The sequence below is a fragment of the Lipophrys pholis genome, assembly GCF_963383615.2.
Source record: "Lipophrys pholis genome assembly, chromosome: 7".
NCBI lineage: Eukaryota > Metazoa > Chordata > Actinopteri > Blenniiformes > Blenniidae > Lipophrys > Lipophrys pholis.
The window spans coordinates 22,135,072-22,160,468 of NC_137638.1; the positions used below are offsets into that span (position 1 = coordinate 22,135,072).

Consider the following 25,397-nt stretch of genomic DNA (forward strand, 5'->3'; position numbering starts at 1 on the left):
GTAGATTGGTAGTATTATCATTAGTAACGTTAGTAGCTCACTACTAATGCTACCACTAATATCAATATTGGATGTATATTACTATTACTATTATTATTATTGTTATTATCATTATTATTATTATTAGAAGTAGTAGTAGTTGTAGTAGTGGCCACCAATGCTGCTACTACTATTAGTATATTATCATCATCATCATCACCATTATTTGTATTATTACTAGTAGTAGTAGTCGTAGTAGGAGTAATGGAACTTTTACTATTTTAATTTGAAAAAGCTGGCAAGAAATAGTCTGGATAAGATAGTGTGTGCCACTGTTCTACACTGGTGGTTTTCAATTAAACCTCTTTTTTTTCTTTTAGTCAGTCATCCTTACTGTTACAATTGATTTTGTTCTAAAAAAAAAAAAAAAAAGAATAAAACATGAATGAAGAAATTTAAAAAGGGAGAAAAGGAGATAAGGTTAATTTAATTTCACTGCCTATTTATCTATTTATATAAGGATTTCTTCTCAACAATGAAGAGGGAAAAGTCAGTAACCCCAGGTGTGCACCCCCTTAATCTCTCTGGCTACTTAGATGAGGGCTAGTTAGTCTGGCATAGTTAGATGATTTTAAGTGTGAAATATGAGAATATCAGGTATGTGGTTCTATAATTGTCTCCAGCTGTCATCACTGTTGAATTAAGGGTTTTCACATTTATTTCGGATAACTGTATTCCCTCAATATTACACGATTAAAAACCAATTCGAAAAATCCGCTCGGTCATTAGTGTCATCTCAAATCTTGTTTAAATTTAAACCATCAGTCCCTGCTGTCAAGCCAAGCTCTGCGTCAAAAGTCAGGTGTCACCATAACCCATTTGCTTGATGACTTTTTTCCCCACAGAGTTTCTGGAAAAATGTATGTAATTTTACCCTCAAGTGATGTAGGATTTTGTACGGGATCAAGCAGCATCTACTGATCACATATTTCAGACTTTTCTTCCAGACATCCTCTGCTATTCCCATACTGGGTATCCTCTTTCAACTTTTCTTTATGTTCTCCATATTCATTTTTTGGTCTTGCTCTTGCAACAGATCATTTTTAAACAAAATCACATTATTTTCCACTGTGTAGTTTTTCTGGGACATATGTTTCGCCTGTCAGGTGTGTTTCAAAATGGTCTGGGCGGGTCCTCAAAAGAAAATATCTGATTTTTAGGTATCGAAATAATTCTTTTTTTGACTGTTCCTGTTTCTCTTGATACAAATGTACCACAGATCCTCCACACTGAGCACTCCACACTCCCTTCATTATTCAAAGCCTCCATCTATAACAGAAAGTCTGAATGATGAATCACCTTTTCTTTTAATAGTCTCAAACATTGAAAGGGCAAAGGAATCCCTAACCCCCTGATTTTTCCAGTTTCTGCACACTGAAGCTCACTCAAAAATCGGGGCTTTGGGAATCATTACAATGTACAGTCACTTTTAAGGCATTTGTTTTGTTTTGTTTTTTACATTATTGCACAAAATCTTGCTGCCGTTTTTGTTATAGATCGGTGAAGCTCTGCCAACAGAGACTACATACACAAAGAATTTGTATGTCTCTACCTCAAGTATTTTGAGATGTACTCTGGTCAATAAATATAAAATAAGCTCTTTTTTTAAACAGTAAGATGTACATATGGTATGTTGTTTGTGATGTTTTGGAGAATTGCAAAGAATTGCAAAAAAACATTTTTTTTGCATGCATCACCTCAACATTTTAAGAATTATTTTCAGTACAATCGGATTATAGCAAAGCTTTATTTTTGTTTAAATATTTATGACATATTCATTGAAACTATAGATTATTGAGTTTATGTCTGATCATGTAAACTGTAAGTCATAGTGTTTACTGCTTTTAAATGAGTAAATGCAATAGTTTTCTTATAGTAACTGAGGCAATAGCCTACTTGACTTTTAAAAAAAAAAAATCAATATTCAATAAACGTACAATTTGTGCAATTATACCGAGAAACAGCAGCACGAGTTAATCAATATAACTTAACCGAAAAGATGGTTATATGACACTCGGCTGCTATGTGGGAGTCTGTTTTGGAGAATCAGGCGGCAGTAATGTGATTACAGTCATTGGAAGAGCCAGACTGGGCCAGTGAGGAACAGATGACAATGTTACCATGTCTAGGACAGTCAAATTATCAGAGACTGGAGAGTTTCAACCCACACATCAGCAAATAACTGTGCAAGCATCTGAAGCCTCAATCATGTATGAAAGTAGCTCAACAGAATCACACTGAATCTCAGTCAACATATTTGAGCAGAAATCATGAAGTGGCAGAAGAAATAAGCCTCACTTCCGCGATAAACTTAAAGTATTTGAATATGACAAATGTATTTCTCAAGACAAGAGGTTAAAAAAAAGCTTTAACTTGAGCAACAGCGCCCCCTGCTGGTGAGCAGCATAACACACCTATAATGTCATGCTCCAGAATGATAAATTATGAAATGTTGGCCGAGACGCAACAAGTATAATTACTTTGTCTAAAAAGATTGTAACACATCCCGATGTTTTCATAACAATTATGCTCATAATATGCACCTCACATTCCTTCTTAGTCACTTTTGGAATTTATCCTGAGCCGGAGTCAAAACACCAGATTTAACCTCTTGAACTCGAGCTGTGTCATGTTTGCTAGTTTGCTTTGAAGCAAAGTTCACCTTGGCATCTCTCTTCAAATGAAGAATGCCTAAATATATGGAGTGCCACGCAAAAGCATTGTGCAGCACGAGGAATGCACAATAAGGACCAATATACTGAATACTATAGGAGGGTCACCTGTCTGCGATCTCGCCATCCGTCTGCTTGATACCACTTCATCCAGGTGAGGAGGCAACTGGAGCTGATCCCAGCTGACTATCAGCAAAGTCTGGGTACAAACTGGACGAGTCGCCACTCCAATGCAGGGCAAACACAGAGAGGCACTCACATATTGTTTGTTGCACCGTGAAAGGAAACCGGGGTATCCAGTGGAAACACGTGCATAGGCAAATTCACACATAAATGCCTACAAGTTGGGAATGAAAATGGGAATAACCTTCCCACTACACCCCCATTTGCCTCTATTGTAATCCAAAGACAAAGACATGATTTGATTAAAATGTGTCATTTGGATCTCCTTGGACATTGACTTTATCACAGGGGTTTAATATTGTGTCCATTCCTTTGGCATTTGAGTTTAAAGTTGCAGAATAAAGCCATAATAACCAACTACAAGACATCTGACTTGCTTGTTGATTTATTTTGATGACACGCAATTAAACCAGTATTCTCTTCAAAAACAGACACAAATTCTTTTATTTGTCAAATACCATTTTATTTCCTCTATCCATTTTAGAATTACTATATTAATGTCATTACAGATAAGTTCTCTCCGTGTTGAGATCATTTGTACAAAATTAATCAAAATCAGAGGTGACACTCCTCAAGGTGACCGGTTCACGGGGTCGTTTGAAAAGCCAGGACAGCCCTCCTCGAGCTGGTAGTCATATGAAGAGTTGGACAATACAGTCAATACAGATGACAACAGCATGTGAAACAATCTTAAAAAAAAAAAAAAGACATGTCCCATACAAATATTATTTACAATGTAAAAACAAAGAAAACGCATAACCTTTTTTATAAGACAAATGAGGTGTGAGAAAAATCAGAACAGGCCTTCAGCTCACTAGAATTCACCACTAAATCAAGATTTCTCCACCGCGTCTCAGTCTGCAACTAATTCGACCTGAAGGTTTACAGTAGCACCTATCGACTTATTGGTTAATTGTCATTGTCGAGAGAATCTGAGCCCCATCAGGCTCAAGATTGAGTCCGGTATAAAACAAAACAAAAAACAAAAAAAAACACCCGTAAGAAAATAATGTACAGAGTTCTCTTAAGTGATTCTGTGTTTTTCAAACAGGCCGAAGACGTAAAGAAAAGCAGCCGCTGTGGCATGCAGTAGCACTTTGACAATTGAGCCGAACGGGAGCTCATCAGCGTGCTCAAGCTTCGTTTGGCTTCACTCGGCATTAGAGGGCAAATCAAAACACAACAATGGGCTCAAAGATATCATGCAGAGAAAAACGGAAAATTAAGATTGAAAAATTATATATTCACGATTGAGGCTTATAACGCCGAGCCACTTGTAATGGACTCAGTACGTGTTGCGAGTCAGTCACGAAGTACTTTCATTTTACAGCGCTATCAAACTCAAGTAAAACTAATTATAATAGTCTTTCTGCACCGAGAGTGAATAGAGGCCTGCTGTGCTCTCAACCTTCATTCTGATTGGCATTAGTGGTTAAAGTGTTGATCAGATCATCCACCGTTAGCTGCTGTCACAGGAATTAAACTTTTCTCATAAACAGAAAACTCCAGAAAGATCTAACCTATATGCATAAGAGTGCGTACGATTTTTCAACAAGATATATCCAAAAGATTTTTTTTTTTTTGAAAAATGGTCCAAACTGGGTTTCATAATAGTTACTATATCTAGTTGAATACAATGTGTCAGATATGTTGGTCTACAAAAGTGCCAGTATTTTTAACTTCTCTAAAAACATCAAGCTCGTTCAACTACAGCGTGGGCGACACCACAGCGACAAAACTTCCGAGTAGAACGTGTGGAAACGGCGTGAGGAAGCCGCCCACAATTCATAGCTCGGCGACACACAGCCTCAACATTTTAACCCGAGCCTGGTCTTGCATCATATTACACAACACTGAACTGTACCACTTTCAAAACTAAAAGCAGAGACGTGGGGTCTCGATACAGCTGGCAGAGCTTTTGGAGAAGTTTCTAGTTGAAAGTACACTTCTTTGTGTGAGCGAGTCTCCGCGTCATATCCTACTGAACATTTGGCAACACTGGCACAGCTAGATAATATGTCAAGTTGATCTCGTACAGTTCCTCAGTGAGCCGGTACGTGCAAATATCATGGAAAATATAAAAAAATAGAATCAACAGTACTCCAAAAAGAAATGATTCTTGGTGACTGCAGCTTGCGGGTCCAAACCCGACTGTGGCGTCAGAGGGGGTTCAGTTGAAGTAGAGCCACTCTGGTCCAGAACGGTAAGTACAAAGGCTGTTTCCCAGAACGTGGAGAGGCCTGCAAGCTGGATGAAGGTGTCCCGTTAAGAACCGTGGACCATGTCGACATCGAAAGGCAGCGAAGGGGACGCACACAATTTTCTCTGTGCGCACGCCTTCTTCCTCCCCTCTTTCACAATGTGCAATTGTCAACATAACAAAAACTATGCAAAACAAAACGACGGGTGATTCTCGGTTCACGGCTGCAGCGTGCGACGGTGTGGGTGGGCGGGGCCTCGGCACACGGCAGCTCAGAGAGGGAGGGGTGAGACGGTGAGAAGTTAGCACGACACAGACGGACATCGCTTCTACCTGCATTACTACACCAAAAAATGAAGCGAGAGGGAAAAAAAAAAAAAAAAAAGTGGTAATCTCTTATTCACTGATGCTGCTTCTTCTCGTCTGCCCCCTCCACCCCGATTACAAGCTCCTCTACAAGTTGACCAGCTCGTGTGCTACAAACTGTTTGAGTCTCTCCAGGTACTGTCCGTACAGCTCCACGTCGTTGTGCCCGGCGCCCTCCACCCAGAGCGGCTCCACGGGGCGCTGGCAGCGCTCGTACAAGGCCAAACCGTGAGAGAAGTCGATGACCTCGTCCTCCGTGCCGTGGATCACGAGCACTGGTGACGTTACCTTGGAGATCTTGTCGATGCTTTGGACGGAAGAGGTGAGACCAAACAAGGGACATGGAGAAAAAATAAAACTTTGGTTAGTTTGGGTGAATGTTTCAATACCAAAAACTTCAACTGTAAAGTTTTCTTGATGAAAGAAAAAATGAAAGTTATTTCACTAACTGACCACCAGAGGGAGCACGTTCGATTCCTAAATTGTCTGGATTGCCTTGTAAAGTCTAATATCTACAAATCTGATCTTTTGCTTGTGTCTTTGTGCTTTTTTTTAATGCAAACTCAGCCCTTCAATGCCATTGCATCAAGATGTTTTATCTTTTATCTGAACTGCACAGGGATGCTGTGTGTTGTTCGGTGCACGTTTGAGGCTCATGTAGCCCGGTTCCACATGCCATCTGTTCATACCAGCGGTCTGCAACCTTTACCATCAAAAGAAACCCTCCGACGCTGCAAAACATATTCAAACCTTCTACATGAAAATGTTCCGGCTTTACAACATTCAGTTTTAGTACGAAGACCAAAAATGTTGCATTGATAATATTAAGAACCACTGGTATTTTCACTGGCGTTTTCTGAGTTTATTCCAAACATACACACATTGAAATCGAATCTTGGGGAACTAAGCATCACCTGCAGTAAAAGTAATTGATGACGGAGTATTCAGTATTTTTTTGTAAAGCTGCATGGAGCCGACAGGCCGGAGCGCTGCGGTTTTCAGACCTCCGGTCCGTACGAGTCACTCACTTTGGGAACGCGTCGAAGCAGTAGGTCTTCTTGGTGTCGGGGAAAGCCACTCTCATCCCGGAGGTGAGGGGGGAGTGGAGGATGACTGCGGCGCTCTCGTAGCGAGACGCCAGGTCCACCGAGGGCACGGTGCCAATGCTCTGACCGTACACAATCACATTCTCTGGACGGATGCCATACCTGGAAACAGGGACAGAGAACATCACACCGTCACACTCTCCCTTCCTTATGAGCAGGATATTTACACTCCTAATAACCACACATTATTAAAACCACTAAACATAGGCAGGGATCCAACTGGGCTGTCTGTGAAATGACACAAAGCAGAAAGGGACTGTTAAAATCACTATTAAGTCTCCCATTGTTCTTGCTATTTCACATACACCTGTGTGGCGCTAACTGAAATACTCCATCATGAGCGTGAACGTCGCCCCACAGTGACTCAGTGATTACAAGGCCTCCTAAAACAGGCCAACGAAGATGTGACACAGCCACAGTTGAGTGAAGCTTGCTTTCTGTTTCAAGAGGACCACCTCAGTAGTCTTGTGACTCAGACAGGAAGGGAGGGAATGAGAGTAGAAAGAGAGCAAAGAGAGACACTGGTAGGAGAGAGAGAGAGAGAGAGAGAGAGAGAGAGAGAGAGGGAAGAAAAAGAAAAAAAGGGGGGAAGCGAAGACATTCCACAGCTGATTATGGAGAACGTGACCCAGTCCAGCAGCAGTCAGCTGATGAACTGGAACCCAGAACACTGCATCACTAACCCTAACCCGCCGCTGCACTGCTGGGTAATACGTGCCCCACAGCCACACACTGGCCTGACAAAACCTCTGCTCCACTCTATTATTAAAATTAGGAGCTCCAACACAAGACTAACATTACGAGCTTAGCATTACAGCTGCACTCCTATAATCCTCCGCGGTGGATGACAACATGAACACTGCTGTCTGGCTCCACTCTAAACTGCTGTGATGGATTTTTATACTTTAAACCGTTGCTGTAATGTAGGCTTGCAGCAAGGAGGCTGCAGACACGCCAACTTAAAAAACAAAAACATGGAAGTCTTCACACAGCTCGCGTTGAGTCATTAGAGGAAATATAGGAACTATTTACCGTTGGTGTGTCAGCTGGTCTTCTGGGATTATAAATAGGGGTAATAATACTGGCCCGGCATGATAAAGCGTGCAGAGAGACGGGTGCTTCAGCTTTAACAGCTCCATTAACTCGGCCTGCGTTATGCACGGTTCGTGGAGCCTTGTCTTGGTTATTCAACAAAATGTGGCTGTTTAAGGAACGTGACTCACACTAAGGAGGAGGTCAACATTTCAAGTCTCTTTCCACGCAGAATAGAAATCACTGCCCCTTCCTAATGTGACAGTGACTTAAAAAAAACAAAAAAAACAAAAAAACGGCCTCAAACTGCTTTTATCGCCAGTAAATGTCACCATACTTTTATAGCCATTTATGTTTGGAGCAATTTTCACAATTTACTTCACAATGAAAAAAAAAAAAAAAGCCGCAAATGCTGAGTCCACTATGGTTTTACCGCAATGTGTGGAAAGGAAATTTCTCAAAATCTTTTAAAAGGCTCAGAGAGGTTTAATGGTTTTGATCACAATTAGCTGCATCAAAAAACTGTAATCCCTGAAAGAGATTACTGAAGGCAGAGCTTTGTAGTGTTGCACACACATCACCTCAATCGCCAGTGGTAATTACATCTAGCAAGAAAGAATAAATACACATGGGAAATTGAAGCAATATTACACATTTTGGAGATGGCAGATCAGGGATAAAAGGTTATTTTACAGACGAGTGCGATTTCAAAGTGATATTTTTAGCAAAGCTTGCAACAATTGTGATGCTTCGAAAAATTCTACAAACGACTTTGCTGTGCTTTATTTGACTCTTCCGTTCTGCTTAAAGATCTGACCAAAAAAAAAAAAAAAAAAAGATCTGGTACAGTGCATGTCCCATTCACCAGTACGACAACACGTTTTAGAAAGTAATGTAAAAAAAATCCTCAATATAAAATAAAATTAGAAGATAAACTCAAGCTTTTTATGGTCCATCTTATTTCCTATGAATCCCGACGAAGAACTTTCAATGTGAAAATATCGGAAGTTTAGCTTCCCAACAATATCAGCGCTGAACATGCAAAGGATTTGGTGAGTATTCGTAGTTTCATTCCACTTCGATTTAAAGGTATTTATTTTACTACATTTTTGCATCTCCGTCTGTTATTGAAGTACATGTAGTGCTTCAATAATAATAATACATTGAATTTGTAATGCACTTTACATTTAAACAATCTCAAAGTGCTACAGAAAAATAGAAAATAAAATAATAAAAAATTTTAATTGTTAAAAGAAAAGGTAGGTCAGGGCGAGAAAAGTCTGTTAAAGTTTAAAAGGGATACATAAAACATTAAAAAAAGACTTTTTTAAAAAGATAGGTTTTTAGTTTTTGCTTCAAGAACAAGAACAAGATACAAATAACCCTCGCTGTAGCTAAATTCATCAAGCAGAGTTAAATCCACCACACTCCTGCTTACGATCCAAGGAAATCGTTGTCTAAATGTAATTAGACAATATATTTATTTATCCATCTACCCATGTTTGGTACACACTTTATTGAACATGAAGTTGCAGGAAACAAACAATCGAAGAAAAGCACAGTACACTCTAGAACGGCTTCATCACAGGGAACACACTGTTCTTAAATATCACTTAATTTCTACCTTACGACAAAATATACAATTCAGTCATTTTGTCTCGTTAATAATCGTGCACAGCAGAAAATCCTCCAAAAGGAGCCTTATCACACAGTTCAAGTTGAAAAACGTGACACTTAAATCAGATGTTGAGTAAGATCTATGTCACCTGCCTGCTGCATTTCACCTGAAGTTATAAATGTCCACTATCCACAAACACAACTCTCACAAAACAAATTAAATTCAACATAGAAAGACTCCTGTGTTGAGAAATTAAATATGTATAAGTTCACTGTGAGGACTCTGAGAAAGACCCTCGACCCCTATCAGCTCCCTGGAGCATCATAATACTGGAAATAGGATGGGGAAATGCAGAATAGGGAATTTCCCCAAGGGGGAAGAATAAAGTATGATTAGTTTTTGTTTAGTTTAGGTGGAGAGAGGTCAACAACTAAGAGGCTATGATAAATGTGCTCAACAGAAAAGGGATCAAACTGACCAGAAGTACTAAAATGGCCAAAAGGAAAAGATAAACCTGGCCAAATGGCAAAAATGGCTGAAATGAATGGAACTGGTGTAACTGCTCCAAATAAGTAACCGTCTGAAACAATTCAAATGGGATAAATTGCTCCAAATTGCAAAAAGCCGCTAAAAGAGCTAAAAAGAGTTAAAACATAAAGTTCTTAAATTTCCAAAATCTACATTAACTACACTTTATGTAAATAAAGAAAAACTAGATATGTAGAGGTTTATAAGCTGTGGTGTCTTCATTTTGAAGGTCAAACATGTTTTCTGACTTCAGATGTTTATTTGTTCGAAGAAAAAAACAAAACAAATGTTTTCGTCATAAGATATGACAACACGGTTAATATTCCAGTGGTTCCCCGTTGCCTTCAAAATCAAAATAAAACCTTACCTTTGTAGTCAGCCTACAGTCTGTTTGTTTACAATAATAAATACCTTTATCAGTCATTATCTTGTCATTTTCTCAAGTGCAGCTTTAGCATATCTCATCCATGCTCTTTGCCCTATCAGACCACTGAAACTAGGGCAACCACGAGAGACACAACAATGTACAAATTATGAACATGATACTCAAGTGGAAGCGTTACACAACTCAGAGTCATGAAGAAAGTCTGAAAGACAGTAAATAGATCCAACCCTAAACTAAATGGGCACCCTTTGCCTGGCACATCAGCACTGTTATTACCATCTGTGGTCGGGGCATAAGGAGTGTTTTCTTCTCCTGGAGGATTCTCACAGAAACGTGGTGAATAATGCAAAGCTCGAATCTGTGACCTTCTCTTTCCAAGGTCACTAACTGCATGCCCACCCTGCTGTCTTGGTACAGTTCTGTTTTGGCTTACGCATGCATATCCAGACAAGGCGAAGAAAAAGAGGAGGATGTTTGCAGAGCAGAGCAGAGCAGAGCTGCACTTGTGTTTAAACCACAACATGACAGGCTTTGAGCCACCCAGCTCCACACAAGATGCCCCCAGCCCCCACCTCTCCCCCGCCATCCCCCCCAGGCCGAACAACACTACTATGCAATTTACTCCATTGCATTTCAGCCTGAATAGACGTCAACGGGCCATAGCCGGTCTTGCTCCCTGGTTACAGCCCCCTCCCCCCTTCAAACCTTCATCAATTTAGTCTCCTGACACAAATCCAATCTATTATGCATCACATCCTCCCTCATTCCTCCATCGCAGCGCTCGCTCCCTTTTGACTACCCACCTTGTGCTCGCCAAGGACCACAAATATTCTCATTCTACAGCAGTCAGTATGCCTAATAGATATGTTCAGGGCTTCCGGAGCATATGTACAACAATTGTCACAGATTAGAGTACCATCTGCACCACAGCAGGGGGAGTCGTCGCTGAAATGCTCACTGATCTGTCAGTATGCTTAGGAGCTCGTGACTTTGTTTATGGGGGAAAATAATAAAGCAGAAATTGAGATCTAGTTGCTCGGCCATAGTTTATTAAAACTGAATTTAAGTGATTTAAATGTGAGAACCTGAGAACAATACCGGCCTGTGTGGAGGAGATCCGTCAGGTGAGCGAGTGATTTACCAAACAGAGCGGCCTTTGTGTGCGGACTTCGTCACTCCAAACGATATTTCAACGTAGGCAAAGTAAACAACGTTAATGTCGGGCTCCTGCTTCCCTCCCTCTCCTCCTGTCCACATTAACGAGAATTCCCCACCGCCACGATAAAAACCATTTAGATTTCAATCAATAAGCTGATTGACCAGGAAGTTTTTTTTTCCCCCTTTGTTTTTATTGGCCACAGTGGGGGAAGACCTCAGTCTGAAAGCTCATTGCAAAGTGGTTGCTACGCTACTGCTCAATATTAGACCAGCAGGATTGACTGCTGGCCCGCCTCCACCTCTGAGCGGGAAAAGAAAATGATACAGTGCCATTTTGTCCTGGAAAACACACACATGCCCATGGTCAAAAAGAGGAAGTGGATGGCTTCCATCAGCTCATTAAGTAACAAACTGTGCTTTTCTCCTCACGCTTGATTTCTTCTCAAGCGCTACAACAAATAGTACACCTGTCACATTCTTCCAGCATGTGTAATCCTCGGTATGACAATGGACGCCGCCCGAGTGCGCACACCAGCTGACTCACACGGTGACTGTGTCATCAGACCATGCACAGGTGAAGGGAGTGCCTCATCATCCACAGAGGCTGAACAAAAGACAGCAGGACGACCGTGTGTCGGTGTCTCTTACTGTGCGGTTGTGTTTTAAAGTTGCAAAGTGACAGGCGGCCGCGCTCAGTCACACAACTGTGGGAGATGAAACAACTCAGAAGAGCTTCAATGAAGATCTCTTTGGAAGAAAAAAGAACACGCTGACAAAACAAAAGCTGAAAATTCAAGATCGGCCGTGTTGGGAAAAGTCAGATGAATCAGAGAATAGGGGCACTGACAAATCCAACAACGGGAGAGCATGAGAGAAGCTCCATTCTTCAGGCTGTGTGTTTGATCTAACTTGAGAGATGGAGGCAGCCGACTAATGTGAGGCTGTGCAGAGAACCCTTTTGATGAGATAAACACAATCTACTTGATTCATGTTCACTGGGGTCAAAAGGCGGAGGGGCTGTACCCTCCAATCAAATAGGCAGTCTATTATGAAGTTGGCACAACCAGGCAGGCACAGGCAGCTGAATTTTTTTTTCTTTTTTAAAGACACATCTTACGAGATAAAGGCAGCCTTATTTTCCTAAAGTATCTGTCCTGATTAAACCTGTGCACAAAATTGCATTCATGTTGCCTGTAAATAAATCCCTAAAATATTTTGATTACTTTAACCTTTTTCTAACTGTTTCAGTCAGCAAGCAACAAGCCCTGAGGTGCTGTTAGTAATCTGTCTGCTCCCATCATTTAACTCTTCCAGGATTTAAAGCAGAAGCATCTGGTGAACCGACATATTGTAGCAATAAAGCATTAACATAATGACGTCAGTGATCCAGCGACAAGACGTTTTACACTGACGGTCCTCCTTAGCTTAAGCTATTTAAAAAGCGAAACATAAGAATATTAGTTGAGAGAGTGGGTCGTTTCCCAATTTCACTCAGTTTATATGTCGGAGTCTTTCAGCAAGACCCTGAACGCCAAATTACTCCCAAGAGAGGCCAAACACCTTGCAGTGCAGCTGTTCCCTTTAGTGTGTGACTACGTGTGTGAATAGGGGAATGAAATGGTACTACCAGTGTGAAAAGCTTCAAGACTATGTACGAGCAAAATAAGGGACCAGGAGCGCCATGTGGGTTATGGGAGGCTGGAGCCTATCCTGCGGTGGGGAAAAAGGCAGCATGCACTCTAAACACGTTGTACATCACAAGGACAACAAATAGTGGCACGATGTATTCGTCGCAAAAAGCCATCTGTCGTCCAGCAGGTTGGTGACAGGACTAACTGCAGCCAATCACATTAGATTTCCAGACAATTTTCTATTCATTCACATATTGAGAGTCCCATTTGTAAAATCAATCATATGTTCACACAAAGAGGCAAGACTTAAAACACTGTACTGCAATCACACCGATCCCAAGTCAGGTATAAAGGTCATTTGTACAGCTCAGGCACATTTCTAACAACATCAGTCTCACAGCGCAAAATGTTACGCAACGGCGCATCTTCCTGCTCGTCAGGAAAATCCAGCAGCTACAGGCTGTGGTATTGTTGACTGCTTCTCACCGAGGCCCATTTACCAGTGTTTGTGACAAGACCGCCGGCCCCACCCAAGTGCATCCACATTAGTAATCTGCATTTGACAAAGCAGGGTAACGGAGCAAAAATATCAATATTTAGATAGAAAGATATTAGGAAAATGTCTACGATTACAGTCAACTTGTTTTGAGAGCTGTAGCAGATCCATACAAAGCAGCAAAGTAGATGTTATTGATCACCTTTAGCGACTAACAGGACATTTCAACCCGACTGGTCTTCCAAGACAATATCCACATTACGCTAGAGTACGAAGTGGTCAATGAATGATTTGCTGATTTTTTAATATATTTTTTTAAGTTGTAGATCTTATGGAACAACCTCCACATGTTAAAATAAGTGGAGCCATATAAAGCAGAATTCTGATGTTTTGGTTTTCCTTTCAGTTTTGTGACCAGTGTGCAGTTTACAATCATCAAAGATTTGCTTATAATCACGGTTTACGACGTATTTGTGGGGGAAAAAAGGCACACTTTTATGTCCTGCATCTCGTCTCCACTCGGCACAAACAAAGTGTCGCCTGCAGGAACAATTACCCGGTGATTTACAGCTTGTTTATCAACACCAGGCAGCATTGTACAGATACTTCATTAGTGACTGCAATATCGGGATAGATGGGATAATCTCAACTGGGCGAACGCGCGACGAAGTGCTGCGTTAAAAAAAACAAAAACAACAAGCACTCGTTCGTCGAACCCAACTCAACTTGTCCGGGCTGCGAGAGCGAGGAGCCGCTCAGCTTCACTGTGCTGCAGGGCTGCGAATCACAAGACATACAGTACGCACCCAAGGTGAGGCTTTAAAAATGTCAAAACCATTCATTGTGCCTGAATGCTCCTCATCTGATCTTAAATAGGTTTCTCCCTAGGTTGACCTACAGAGTCATGTGAAGCTGAGAATGACCGACAACAACCCATTGTTTGGCTTCCAGTGGCGCGCGCGCGCACACACACACACACGGCTTATTTATATCACACAGAAAATAGAAGCCTTTTTTAGAAGCCATCACTAAAGTGGACTCGACAAAAACATTCACTGCATCAAAAGAAGGTCTGATCAAAACATGCCAGCTCGTGTGAAATCAAGTTTTCAAAGTCGGACTAAAACACAGATGATGAAATTTAAAATCGATCTATGTAGACAGAGAGGTTGGACTGGAACAGGTCGAGGTGTTGAGGGAAGATGTTGTAGCTCTGTGCCCAATACTCATCCAGAAATCAAACAGCATTTAAAAAAGTAAAACAGGCTTAATTAGGAGAAACCAACCGATTGTGAACATCGCGAAAACTGGTGAAGTTTCTTTTTGGATGGATACGGAGACACTCATTAGCTTCCCCGACTGTTGTTGTGATCTACAACAGGAAATGCCCCAATACTGACCGGCTGGAAGAGTTCATATCGCCACCGATCATCGTGAAGGCGACAGGATTTCAACAGCTTCGTTGAGCTACAGCTGCACAAGTAAATGCACTGACTGAAAGCAAATGACCTCCCACGTTGACTAAAGGTAAAGGTTTAGTTTGCTCCAACAAGTGGAAGCTGCATGGTATGTGAACAGAAAGCGGACTAAAAAGTTGATAAGCATCATAGAAGTGACAATTAAATGTCTGATCTCTAAAGACACTTTAGATGAAGCCAGGGATTGTGTAGAATAAAGAGAAATCTCACTTATTCATGGAATGTTTTTTGATCATATATGCAACTGATCTACGTGGAAAGAGAAGGCGAGCGTAAAGACTCGTAAATACTTTAATAACTGCCATAACTATCCCTGCCCCAAAAGTGCTCCATTGTCTTTAGGGTAGTTGTTTGCTGGCCAAAATAAGCACAGAAGAAAGATTTGCGTCGTTACTGACGGAGCTGGTAAAACCGTGCCATTCGTTTGGTTGAAAAACACGAGTGAAAGAAGCTCTTTTTACAGAAAGTTAAAAGAATACAACCAATTCCCGACTCAGAGAGAGAGAGCCACACGGAGAATCTGGTCACCAGAGAAGCAGGTTCTTTCTCACAGCAGTGGCCCACTTCTTGTGTGCAAAACCCTCATGATAGAGTTTCCTGTTTGACCAGCCAGCTTCCTTATGTACAGATCCTTATTTAAACAAGCCGTCATTAAATACAGCCAATGTGCCGAGAGACACTCAGAGCAAGTCGGTATCTAGTAAACCTTCACATTTTGATGCCAGTGGTGGCACCAGTAGTATCATTTCTATCTGCAATTCCAACAACAAGACGTCCACCCACATCAGCACTGACATAGGAGGTGCTCTCCACACTCGAAGCATAATGGTGTCCACTTTCATTTGGTTGACTTCCATCTTACTGGCTCCTCGGTTTGCTTAGACGCTCTTTTAATATGTTTTGTCTCCCAGCAGGAACCACACAATCTACTTATAATTCACAAACAGCAAGGTCCTGAATATGAAGAACAAATTGTTTTCAAACATACAATGGCATACACTCTTCCTCTATATCCTGTTATGGGAGAACAGGTGTGTGTGTATGCGTGTTATCTTGTTCGTGCGACGAGAGCTTTTGTTTTGCATGCATGTGTGCCGACCTGAAACTAACCAACCAGTTACCAACAATTAATCGGTGAACTGCTCCTCGTCTAGAAAAGTCACATATTGTAAAAGATGTCCATTTTAAAATGCTGTAACTGCCAACAAATGTTTGAAAATATATCCTCTTAGCAGACAAATCACACACAGAGACTCTCTTGGCAAACAAGATCCAAAAGGCATGAGTGTCTACGGTGTGGCTAAAAGGACAAAAGGAGGAGATGACGAGAGGGTTAAGGACAATAAGCAGATGTCTTTAAACAGGGATGGAAGGAAGTGAGGAACGTGGGGTGAAAAAAACTGACTGATAAGCACTGCTTACATGCAGAAAAGGTCTTATCTGTGGGAAGGAACTGAAGCCGAGCAGAGTCCACACCTGCTATAAGACCGTACGACACACCAATGACTCAGAATCAGTAAGCAACAAGTACCTGCACGTTGGGTCTGTTTTTGTGTCCATTACTGGGTGATTTCTTTAAATTTGAGTTGAGTTTACAAATTAGTTTTTTTTTCTGCTATATTATTAGTATTATTAAAAAGGTCGGACATCTATGCTATAAAAAAAAAAAAAAAAAAAGCAAACACGCCAGGACATCAGGTTATCATTTCTTTTATGTTTATGATGCCACTATGATGCTGAATATATCTGTATGAATAACACAAGGCCCCAAATAAAGTTTTCTTGACAGTCATATCACAGATACCCAAGTTTTAGTCACGAGAGGTGTAATACCACACAACAAATATCCATCTATTCATAGCCTGGGACCCCAAGAGATGCAGCAGAGCGCCCGCTCAACACCTCCATACTCATAAAACCCACGTTTCTTATCGCCCACAGGAACATCAAGTCATCCCTCCTAAATCATTCCTCATCATCTCCACCCATGATTTTATCACCTTCAGTTCACTAATCATCCCTCCGACAAAGCTCCTCCAACACTCTTCTTCTGCTCACGCTCTCTTCTCATTCTTCAATGATCTGCATCAGCTGTTTTTGTTTCTTTTTTCCAGTGAATCCAATTTAATTTATACACTTTTTCCTCAAATGCCCTCATATTTGCATTCATCATTCGCAGCACAATCAGAACAAGAAAAATAAATTTAAAAAAAGAGAGAAAAAGCCCACTCTGTCGATGTTCGCATTGTTATTTCTAACTTTCAACACAAAGCTGTCAGCCAACACAACAGTAAGTTTCGATCAACATGATTCTCTCCACACTGTTCACATGAATGACTGCTTTTGAGACTTGTGATGTGCAGAGGAAGTAAAAAAAAAAAAAAAAGTTATTACCATTCGCAACCCAATAAAGTTTTGACAGTTTCATTTTGAATCCGTTAACATTTTCAGTTAAGATACAGCTCACTGCAACTTCCAATCATCTGAAGAGTTTTTCCACTTAATTGAAAGTTCAAGATGTCGAACCTGCCGTGGTGCCAAAATCATTTCGACACTTTCAGAATAGGCGAAGCCTCGGCGCCCTCCATGATCTCTGGAACGCGTCTCAAGCAGACCCCATTGGAAAGCACTGATCTCCAGGGTTGCGTCCGCATCAGTTTCCTATTATCCATTCATTTACTTCACTCAGTCCAAATGGGGTCATAGTGGCAATATTGAAAGCAAAGAAAAACCCGCTAATGCGAGGGGCCATTCAAATCAGATGCTCTAACAATTCAACTGGCTACATGGGGAAGCACGGCAGCTCAACTTTGAGCGTCTCCTGGATACATCAACCGGTGAAGGAAGCTCATGTTCACCCACAATAGTAATCTTGTGTCACGTGTGTCAAACTCAAGGCCTACGGGCAAAATCCGACACTGTCATTTTACGTGGCCCCTGAGAACTTGAAATGTATATCATTGTTCTAAAATAAAGCGCTATGCTGCTGCACTGAACAACGGGCTGTATTCACCAAAACACATGTTGACTGTGTGACCAGTGAAATGTCAGTATCCCGCAACTATAGCCATGCTTCCATTTTGATATTTCAACATAACTGTTTTCTATCAAGTTATTACGTTCTAATAGGTCAACAAACAAAATCTTGAATTGTCCAAGAAAATAAATTCATGTTTAATGAAAGTTGGAAAATGAAACGTGAATGCATTTTATTTCAACAGAAACATGCAAGGTAAGTGATTTAGCCTTTAAGAAAAACACCAAATTCTCCAACAATTAAAAGGTAGACTTAGATTATTTTTCATTGAAAGTCACTTTTCAGTTCTTTGATAGACATGGGGCTCTTGAAAAATATTCTTGTTTTATGAATGGAGAAATGCACTTTTCATATAAACAATTAAAGACGGAAACTGCAGAGAAACTTATTGACCTCCGTGCTATTTAACTTGAATGTTAGAACTGGCCGTATAAAGACAACTATAATGGTGATGTGGCCATTGATGAAAAATAGTTTTGGCATCAGTGATGGTTGGGACCTAGAGCGACCGTTAAAGTGACAACTTTCCTTTAAAGCCCAACATCTTCTTCACTACAACAGTATGGTACAGAGTCTTCAGATCTCCTATATCACAAGTTCAACTGCCCCCCCGCCCCCCCCGTAGAAATCTGTCCTTACCGTGATCGCAGTGCCTGCCAGGCAGCGTCAACATCGGAGTACAGGTTCTTCTCTGAGGGCTTCCCAGAACTCGCTCCGTAACCTGAGTAATCGTAGGAGAAGACGTTGCAGTTGATCCGGGAACCCAGGCCGATGTAAAAGCTGCTCATCTGACCCAAGTCCACTGCATTCCCGTGGGAAAACAACAGAGTATAACGGGCACTCGGGGAGCAGCGCACAAACATGCAGGCAATGCGGTTCCCCCTGGAGGTGCGCGTCATGAAGCACTCGATGGCGTCCTTCTCGCGGGCCGAGTACTGCCAGTCGGCGCGCTCTGAGAGGTGCAGTGTCCACCGGCTGCCGCTGTCGTCACTCATGAGGCTGTAGGTCGGCTCGGGGGGCAGGAAGGCCAGCTTGGAGGCGATTTTGCTGGGGCACGGCGGACAGCAGAACAGGCAGCATAGCTCACTGATGGATAAATGGTTCATCCTCAACACTCTGTGACAAATAGAGAGACATTCGTTTGAGTACCTTCTTCATCAAACAAGTAAAGGGGAAATTAGAGAAAACAAATGTGACGGGGCTTTTTGAGCACTCAAACAACTGAAACACTGAGTCGCCACTGCATCCCCTGCAGATTCATCACAAAGAAAACAAGACGAGATCAGATACATACAACAGAGCTTCTTCAATAATTTTCTGTCTTGACAATGAGCTGTTGTCTTTGTAAGTGGCAAAGCAGTGGGTTCCTGGACTGGGTGTTACACTTAGTCCTTTTTATTGATATGCTATCATTTCCCCTTATAGAAGGCATGGGTGTCCTCGGCAGGAAGAAAAAAAAACAACCTATCAAGACAATCCTACTTCCAGACCCTGGTTGAGTGCCTGAGGCTCCTCAATCACTCAGCCGGTATTGACCAAAGAGGCTTTTTTGTTTCGACACTGCACCTGGACCCCTACCTAAGGCTACTCTTAGACTTGCCAGGTGCTTTGGAATTGCCAGTTGCAGAGCTCGTTTAGTGACACATGAGTTGGTTGGTTGAAATGTCCCTCAGGAGTGACATTATTTAGGTCATTCTCAAAATTATCTTAGGTTGCAGCACGGCTTTGTAACATGATGTCTTTTAACTACACATGCTTTTTTTTTTTTTTAAAGGGACGGGAGAAATGGCTCATTACGTTCAACTTGTGACAAAACGTCCCAGATTATATTTCCAAGTAAAACATCAATCACTTGCAACAACAGGACAATGCCATTACATCAATGGTTATGTTAAAATAACCGATTCACATAATCAAAAGAGGACTGAAATTGAAAGTCTTGCCTCCACATCTTGAGACTTCCCTCTATTACTTCACTATAGTTTGAAGCAACTGTTTATATGCTATTTTAAATGAAGGAAATCTTGACCTGGATTATACACTTCTCAAAAAGATTTAAAAGTTATGTCATGATGAATGCATATATTTGACTCCCATGTTGCTATTCTATGAGAATATACAGCCCCATGGGCCTTCCTTTGGAAAGGCAAGTTACAACTGTGTTTCAAATAAAAGAAACTGAAAAAAAAGACCGAAGCAACAAAAGCCATGTTATCCACAGAATATAGATTTGCTGCAGGCCTCGACAAGCCCTAACAAAGTATTATGTTCATATAGTACATTAACATCATTTATCAATACAAAATATTCTCAGACTCCAACTTCAATAGGTCTATTTCCTGGATGCTTTAGCCATATGAGGTAATACTGTTTATTTATTATGGCTTAGGACAAAACAAGACACTTTATGATTTGCCATGGACTGAGTCCATACACATTTGTTTCATCACGCGTGTAATCCATTTAAAATAATTATCTATGTCTTGTAATGCCAGCCTAATTAAACCTAAATTTACCATTTAACTGAATTAGTATGGCTCCAGTTGGAGATATCAGAGAGGATTCAGTGTGAACACATCTTGAAGACACTTATAGAAAATACTGGAGCATCAACTACAAAACTCTTTAATCTCACAGGCAGGATCCCTGCAGTGCTTTGGTATAAAATGGAAGTTGATGGATCAGTGTGTTGGGAGAGATTACAATTAATCTAGGCTGGTTTGTAAGTATTTCATCTCCACTGGCTGTGGGCATCATTTGCTGCCAAGTGTGGCGGGTCAATGAAGCGTCAACACAGGCGTGAACGTGCAGCTCATTAGCACCGAGAGAGGAAACGATGTGGCGGTTACCTGGACGGCGGCTGACCGCTCGCTGGGGTTCTATTACCGAGGTGACAGTCGTGGCCAAGGTCTCCGTATTCCCCGCTTTATCTTCACACCACAACCAACTAAACCTGCGAGGAGATTGAGGAGGTTATCCTCGTCCAGATTATCCCCCGGCACCGCGTCCGATGTGTTAACGGATGTCACGTTGAATGTGAATCTCCCTCCTGGCAGCAGAGTTACTATTAGCTCAAGCAGCCGCCTCGTCCTCCGTTTCCTTTTTCTCCTCCCTTCTGTTTTTTTCTCAGCATATGGCCCTGAATGACAACGAGATCGATTCAACCACACGGTCCAGGTCTGTACAGCTCCAGAGCGAAGTGGGTTTTAACGAAATAATAGTAGAGATTTCCTCTTCTCCAATCACTTCACAGCGGTGTCGCCTGTCTCTGAAACATCACCTCTTTTCGTGGTAAAAATCACTCTGCTTGTTATCCTGGTTTTGGAAAGGAGGAGAGGTGTTGATTGACAGTTATGTGGACCAATGGCAAGGAGCCTTGGTGGAAACAATCCACCAATCATACGGCGTTGTGGGCGGTACTTGGCGAGACAACGGAGTTGCGGCCGAAATTTTGATTGACAGCTGGTTAAACCAATAGATGATTACTATTGTCAGACAGCGACTAATCAGAGGTGGCAAGGATGTTCTTAGTCTGCTAAATACGTCATCAACATGAACAATTTTTTATACATACACTAACATGCACATATATATACATATTTACAACATGGTTTCAAAAATAAATGTCTTTATTTATTGTATTTCGTATAATGACTCGTTCAAATATATTTGAAATGATTGCGTTTTGCCTGTGACGTACACACGTACTACTTCCGGGTTACGGCTCGTGCCCAGCATGGAGTTTGCGTTTGATTATAGTTGAACGCGTGGAGTGGAAAAACAAAATCTCACTAAGATGAGTTCTCAGAAGGGTAATGTGTCTCGATCACGGGGTCAGAAACACCAAAACACCATCGCCTACAAAAATGATAAATACGGAGCGACGGCACTCGTGAAGGTACGTGCATATTTAACTAATCTTTCATGTGGAGCTCTGCCAAGCCGAAACTTGATATCTTCAACAAGTTCAAGTAGCTCGACTACTACTTCATTTGTTTGCAGTGATTTTAGTCTTACTTTCCAATGGTCTTGACAAAAACTAAATTCGTTAATAATAATAAAAAAAGCTACATAGACAGCTGCACGGAGTAAATGGAATATATTATGCTAGATAAGCATTAGAAAGATTCCTAATAAATATATAACACAATGAGTTTAGAAATGTGTCTCTGGTGCGTTTCATTATATTCTACTGTTGGAAAGCATGCCTAATCTGATCCCACAAGTGTAAGTATGTTCATGAGCACAAAATTATAGTTAAGTAAAGATGCTCTTGAAATGTATTGGGCGCTTTTACAAGAAACCAATAATCTAGCTAACACAATTCTTACATTTTGTGCAAACTTTAAATACACAAAATGCAAAACGAGGCACACACTGCATAACCTTGATCTCAAAACAACCACAAGAACATGCTTTACATTTTTTCCCAGTGTTTTCATTCGTTCAACTTTGCTTGTACCATGTACTTATTTGTTGAACCTTTCTTACAACACTCTTAATGTCGAGGCATGACCCTCATGTCTCTGCTTATCTGATTTATTAAATATAGAAAGCAAATGCAAAGGTCCACGATGGGCTCTGTCAACGCTGTACGGGTGTCCTGGAGTGGAAAGTGAAATACAACAAATACAAGCCACTTACACAGGCCAAAAAATGGTAAGTACACTTCTGTTTAATATAGTCTATTACCTTTCCAAAGAGTATTTACTGTTTGTTAAAGTCAGTGGAAATTATGAATACTAAATATTGGTTCTCAGTGCTTTTGCATTGACGCCCATGTCACCAAGGTAAATAATGAGTAAAGTACAAACCAAGGGACTCAACAGGAATGTTGTTTATCAGTTAGTTCGTCACAGAATTTAAACTCTTCAAAAGAACATCACTTTGATCTCCTATAATCAGAAAAACATAGACAGATTTTGAGCAAAAGTAGCCACTAGAAATTTGATGAAAGCTTTTCTGCCACCTACTTACTCGTGATAGTTTACTTCATTAGTGAGAAATGGTACGAGACTTTAGGATGTCCAAGGAAAGTTCTGTGTCGCATCATTTCAACGCTAATGCATTCTTTACTGTGTAAAGGGGTGAAGTGTTTTGCAATTACACTCTATCAATGGCATATTTATACGTGTGATCTTTTCTTTACAGTGTGAGATGTTCACAAAAGACCGTGAAAGATGCATATTACATAATCTGTAAGCCTTGCTCTCTACAATTTGAGATTTGCTGCAAGTGTGGGAAGAAAGAGGACATTGTTGTTCCGTGAGTTGATCATCTCGACTTCTACTTTTAATAGAGAAAGACTGTCTCTGTTTCATGTAACCCATTTAATGTTTGACCCTTTCACTCATTACTACTGAATGAAATTACGCCAAAGAATCATTTCTTTTGTGAGATTTGTGGCATTTTCTATAATGCTCATGCAACTTGAAGTTCCTGGGTGCTGGAGCCTATCCCACCTGACTCTGAAGACAGGGGAGCCAACCCACCACAAGGCGAACACAGAGAGACTAGACACTCACACTTGTTCGCACTGCAGGGAAATGCGAACCAATTCAGATTTCTTTGCTCACACGTGACCCATATCCCACCTGTTTTGTGGCTGTGTGAAAGCGCCAATTCCGATTTATTTCACACCAGACCCAGGCCTCCTTCCTATGCGGTACCAATTCGGATATTTTTCTACATGTCACTGCCTCGTCATTGACTTGTGGCTGACGTTACGGATAAGCGCCGGAGGAAACTGCTCTGCCAATCTCTTAAAAGCTGTGCTCTATTTTTTTCTTCATTTCCCTCCACATTTTGTCTAGATTGTCAAAATCAACCACTTCAAAATGGATCTACACATGCTGATCTGTGTTGCCAGCTATGGCGGGTATCCCGGAATTGGGGAGCCAAATTCGCTGACCGTTTCACTTTGTTTATTTTTGTTTATGGCACGTTTTTTATTACACATATAATAGTTTTATGCTTTCAACATGATTTCTACACAGGCGAACAGGATTTTTGTTTGAGAGGAAACTGTGTGTCACATCTGGCAAACCCCTGATGCGGACCGGCATGCCATCCATATTTACTTACGTCAACAGCGTCTTTTGGGCATGCGCTCGGGGACCGAAACCATTGTTTGATCACTTTGACACAGCAGTCTGATAGAGGATGCGTTTAAAATGTAATGTGATTGATCACGCAATGGAATTGGATACCAGCAAAAACTCTGAATCGAGCATCAAGATCTGCAGTGTGAACGTAGCCATGGGGCCATTCGGAGTTCCTGATTAACCTCAAACACATGTTCTTGGACTGAGGGAGGAAACTGGACTCTCCTGAGAAAAATTAACGCATGCTAAAGAAAAACATGCAAACTCCACACATAAGGCCTAGAAGCCTAGAATCCAACCCAGGACATTCTTGCTAAGAGGCAACAGTGCTGACCACTAAATCACTGTTGGGTTCCAATGACATTCCAGTCTTAAAAACATTGTTTTTAGGTTGAAAGGAAGAAAAAAAAAAAAGAAATTACTTCAAGTCTGCCATCTTGTGGCCAACAGTCTTTATTACAAGTAATAATTAGAACCATGTATTGCTTCTGTGTCTATAACCAACAATAATTTCGATAGTTCCAACATTTAATGGTCTTTTTTTTTTCCAGAGAGCAAATGTATAACCTTTTTAATGACATGAGTGCACCCACAATTCCCATATCATTCTGGCAAAAAGGTTTATTCTTTCTATATTCATTCACCGTGGAGTTAAATTACATGAGCGTGGATGGTCTTTCTGAAGAATGTACTTTACAGGCACTTTTTAGCATACATGTGTCCTTCATTGTGGAAAGAGCAAAACTGAAAGGTAAATGTCTAAAACATAACTTTCAAAAATCTCTTTCAAGGATAAACTCACATCTGGACAAGGAGGAGGAAGAGGAAAACGACCAAAGACCAAAAAAATGTGGAAGGAAGAAAGACTTGGGCTTTGACAGTGATGATGATGACCTTGGAGAAGAGGGAGATGAAGACCTTGACAGTGACTCGGGACCAAAACAGACGCAAAACAAATCTTTGTCACCCCCCGATGTGTCAGAAGTAACTATTAAAGATTAAATATTGTATTTACTTTTGTACCATGTGTTTTGTCTTCAAGTACAGTGAGAGTTCCATGGTGTAACATGTGAAATGAGCCAATCGTGTGAGTTTATATTAAAACTTGAAAGGCCAACATTCCTCATTCTTGAGGCAGCTGCAACAACAAAAACCTATATTTGGGTTAATATTTCACCCCAAAAAATTGCATGAATTACTATTAATTTGTCCAGAAAATGCCATAAATGAAATGACATATCACCTTTACATTTGTTTATACATACAGTGGGTACGGAAAGTATTCAGACCCCTTTATATTTTTCACTCTTTGTTTCATTGCAGCCATTTGCTAAAATCAAGAATGTTCATTTTATTTCTCATTG

The 25,397-nt window shown here is 40.9% G+C and overlaps 2 protein-coding genes across 2 annotated transcripts; one reads left to right on the forward strand and one right to left on the reverse strand.

Moving 5' to 3' along the window:
- Positions 1-4,378: 4,378 nt before the first annotated feature.
- On the reverse strand, positions 4,379-21,234 carry abhd17b (abhydrolase domain containing 17B, depalmitoylase). The gene is made up of 4 exons (XM_080467178.1): positions 20,779-21,234; positions 18,569-19,045; positions 6,489-6,668; positions 4,379-5,767 (listed from the first exon to the last, which is right to left on the reverse strand). Exons 2-4 carry the CDS (start codon positions 19,033-19,035, stop codon positions 5,548-5,550), a joined length of 867 nt encoding a protein of 288 aa, XP_080323304.1. The 5' UTR covers positions 19,036-19,045; positions 20,779-21,234; the 3' UTR covers positions 4,379-5,547.
- A 412-nt stretch (positions 21,235-21,646) lies between these two features.
- cUnh9orf85 (chromosome Un C9orf85 homolog) lies at positions 21,647-25,041 on the forward strand. Its single transcript, XM_080468263.1, has 4 exons — positions 21,647-21,827; positions 22,482-22,588; positions 23,081-23,194; positions 24,825-25,041. The coding sequence occupies exons 1-4, from the start codon at positions 21,726-21,728 to the stop codon at positions 25,033-25,035; spliced, it is 534 nt and encodes a 177-aa protein (XP_080324389.1). The 5' UTR covers positions 21,647-21,725; the 3' UTR covers positions 25,036-25,041.
- Positions 25,042-25,397: the final 356 nt, after the last annotated feature.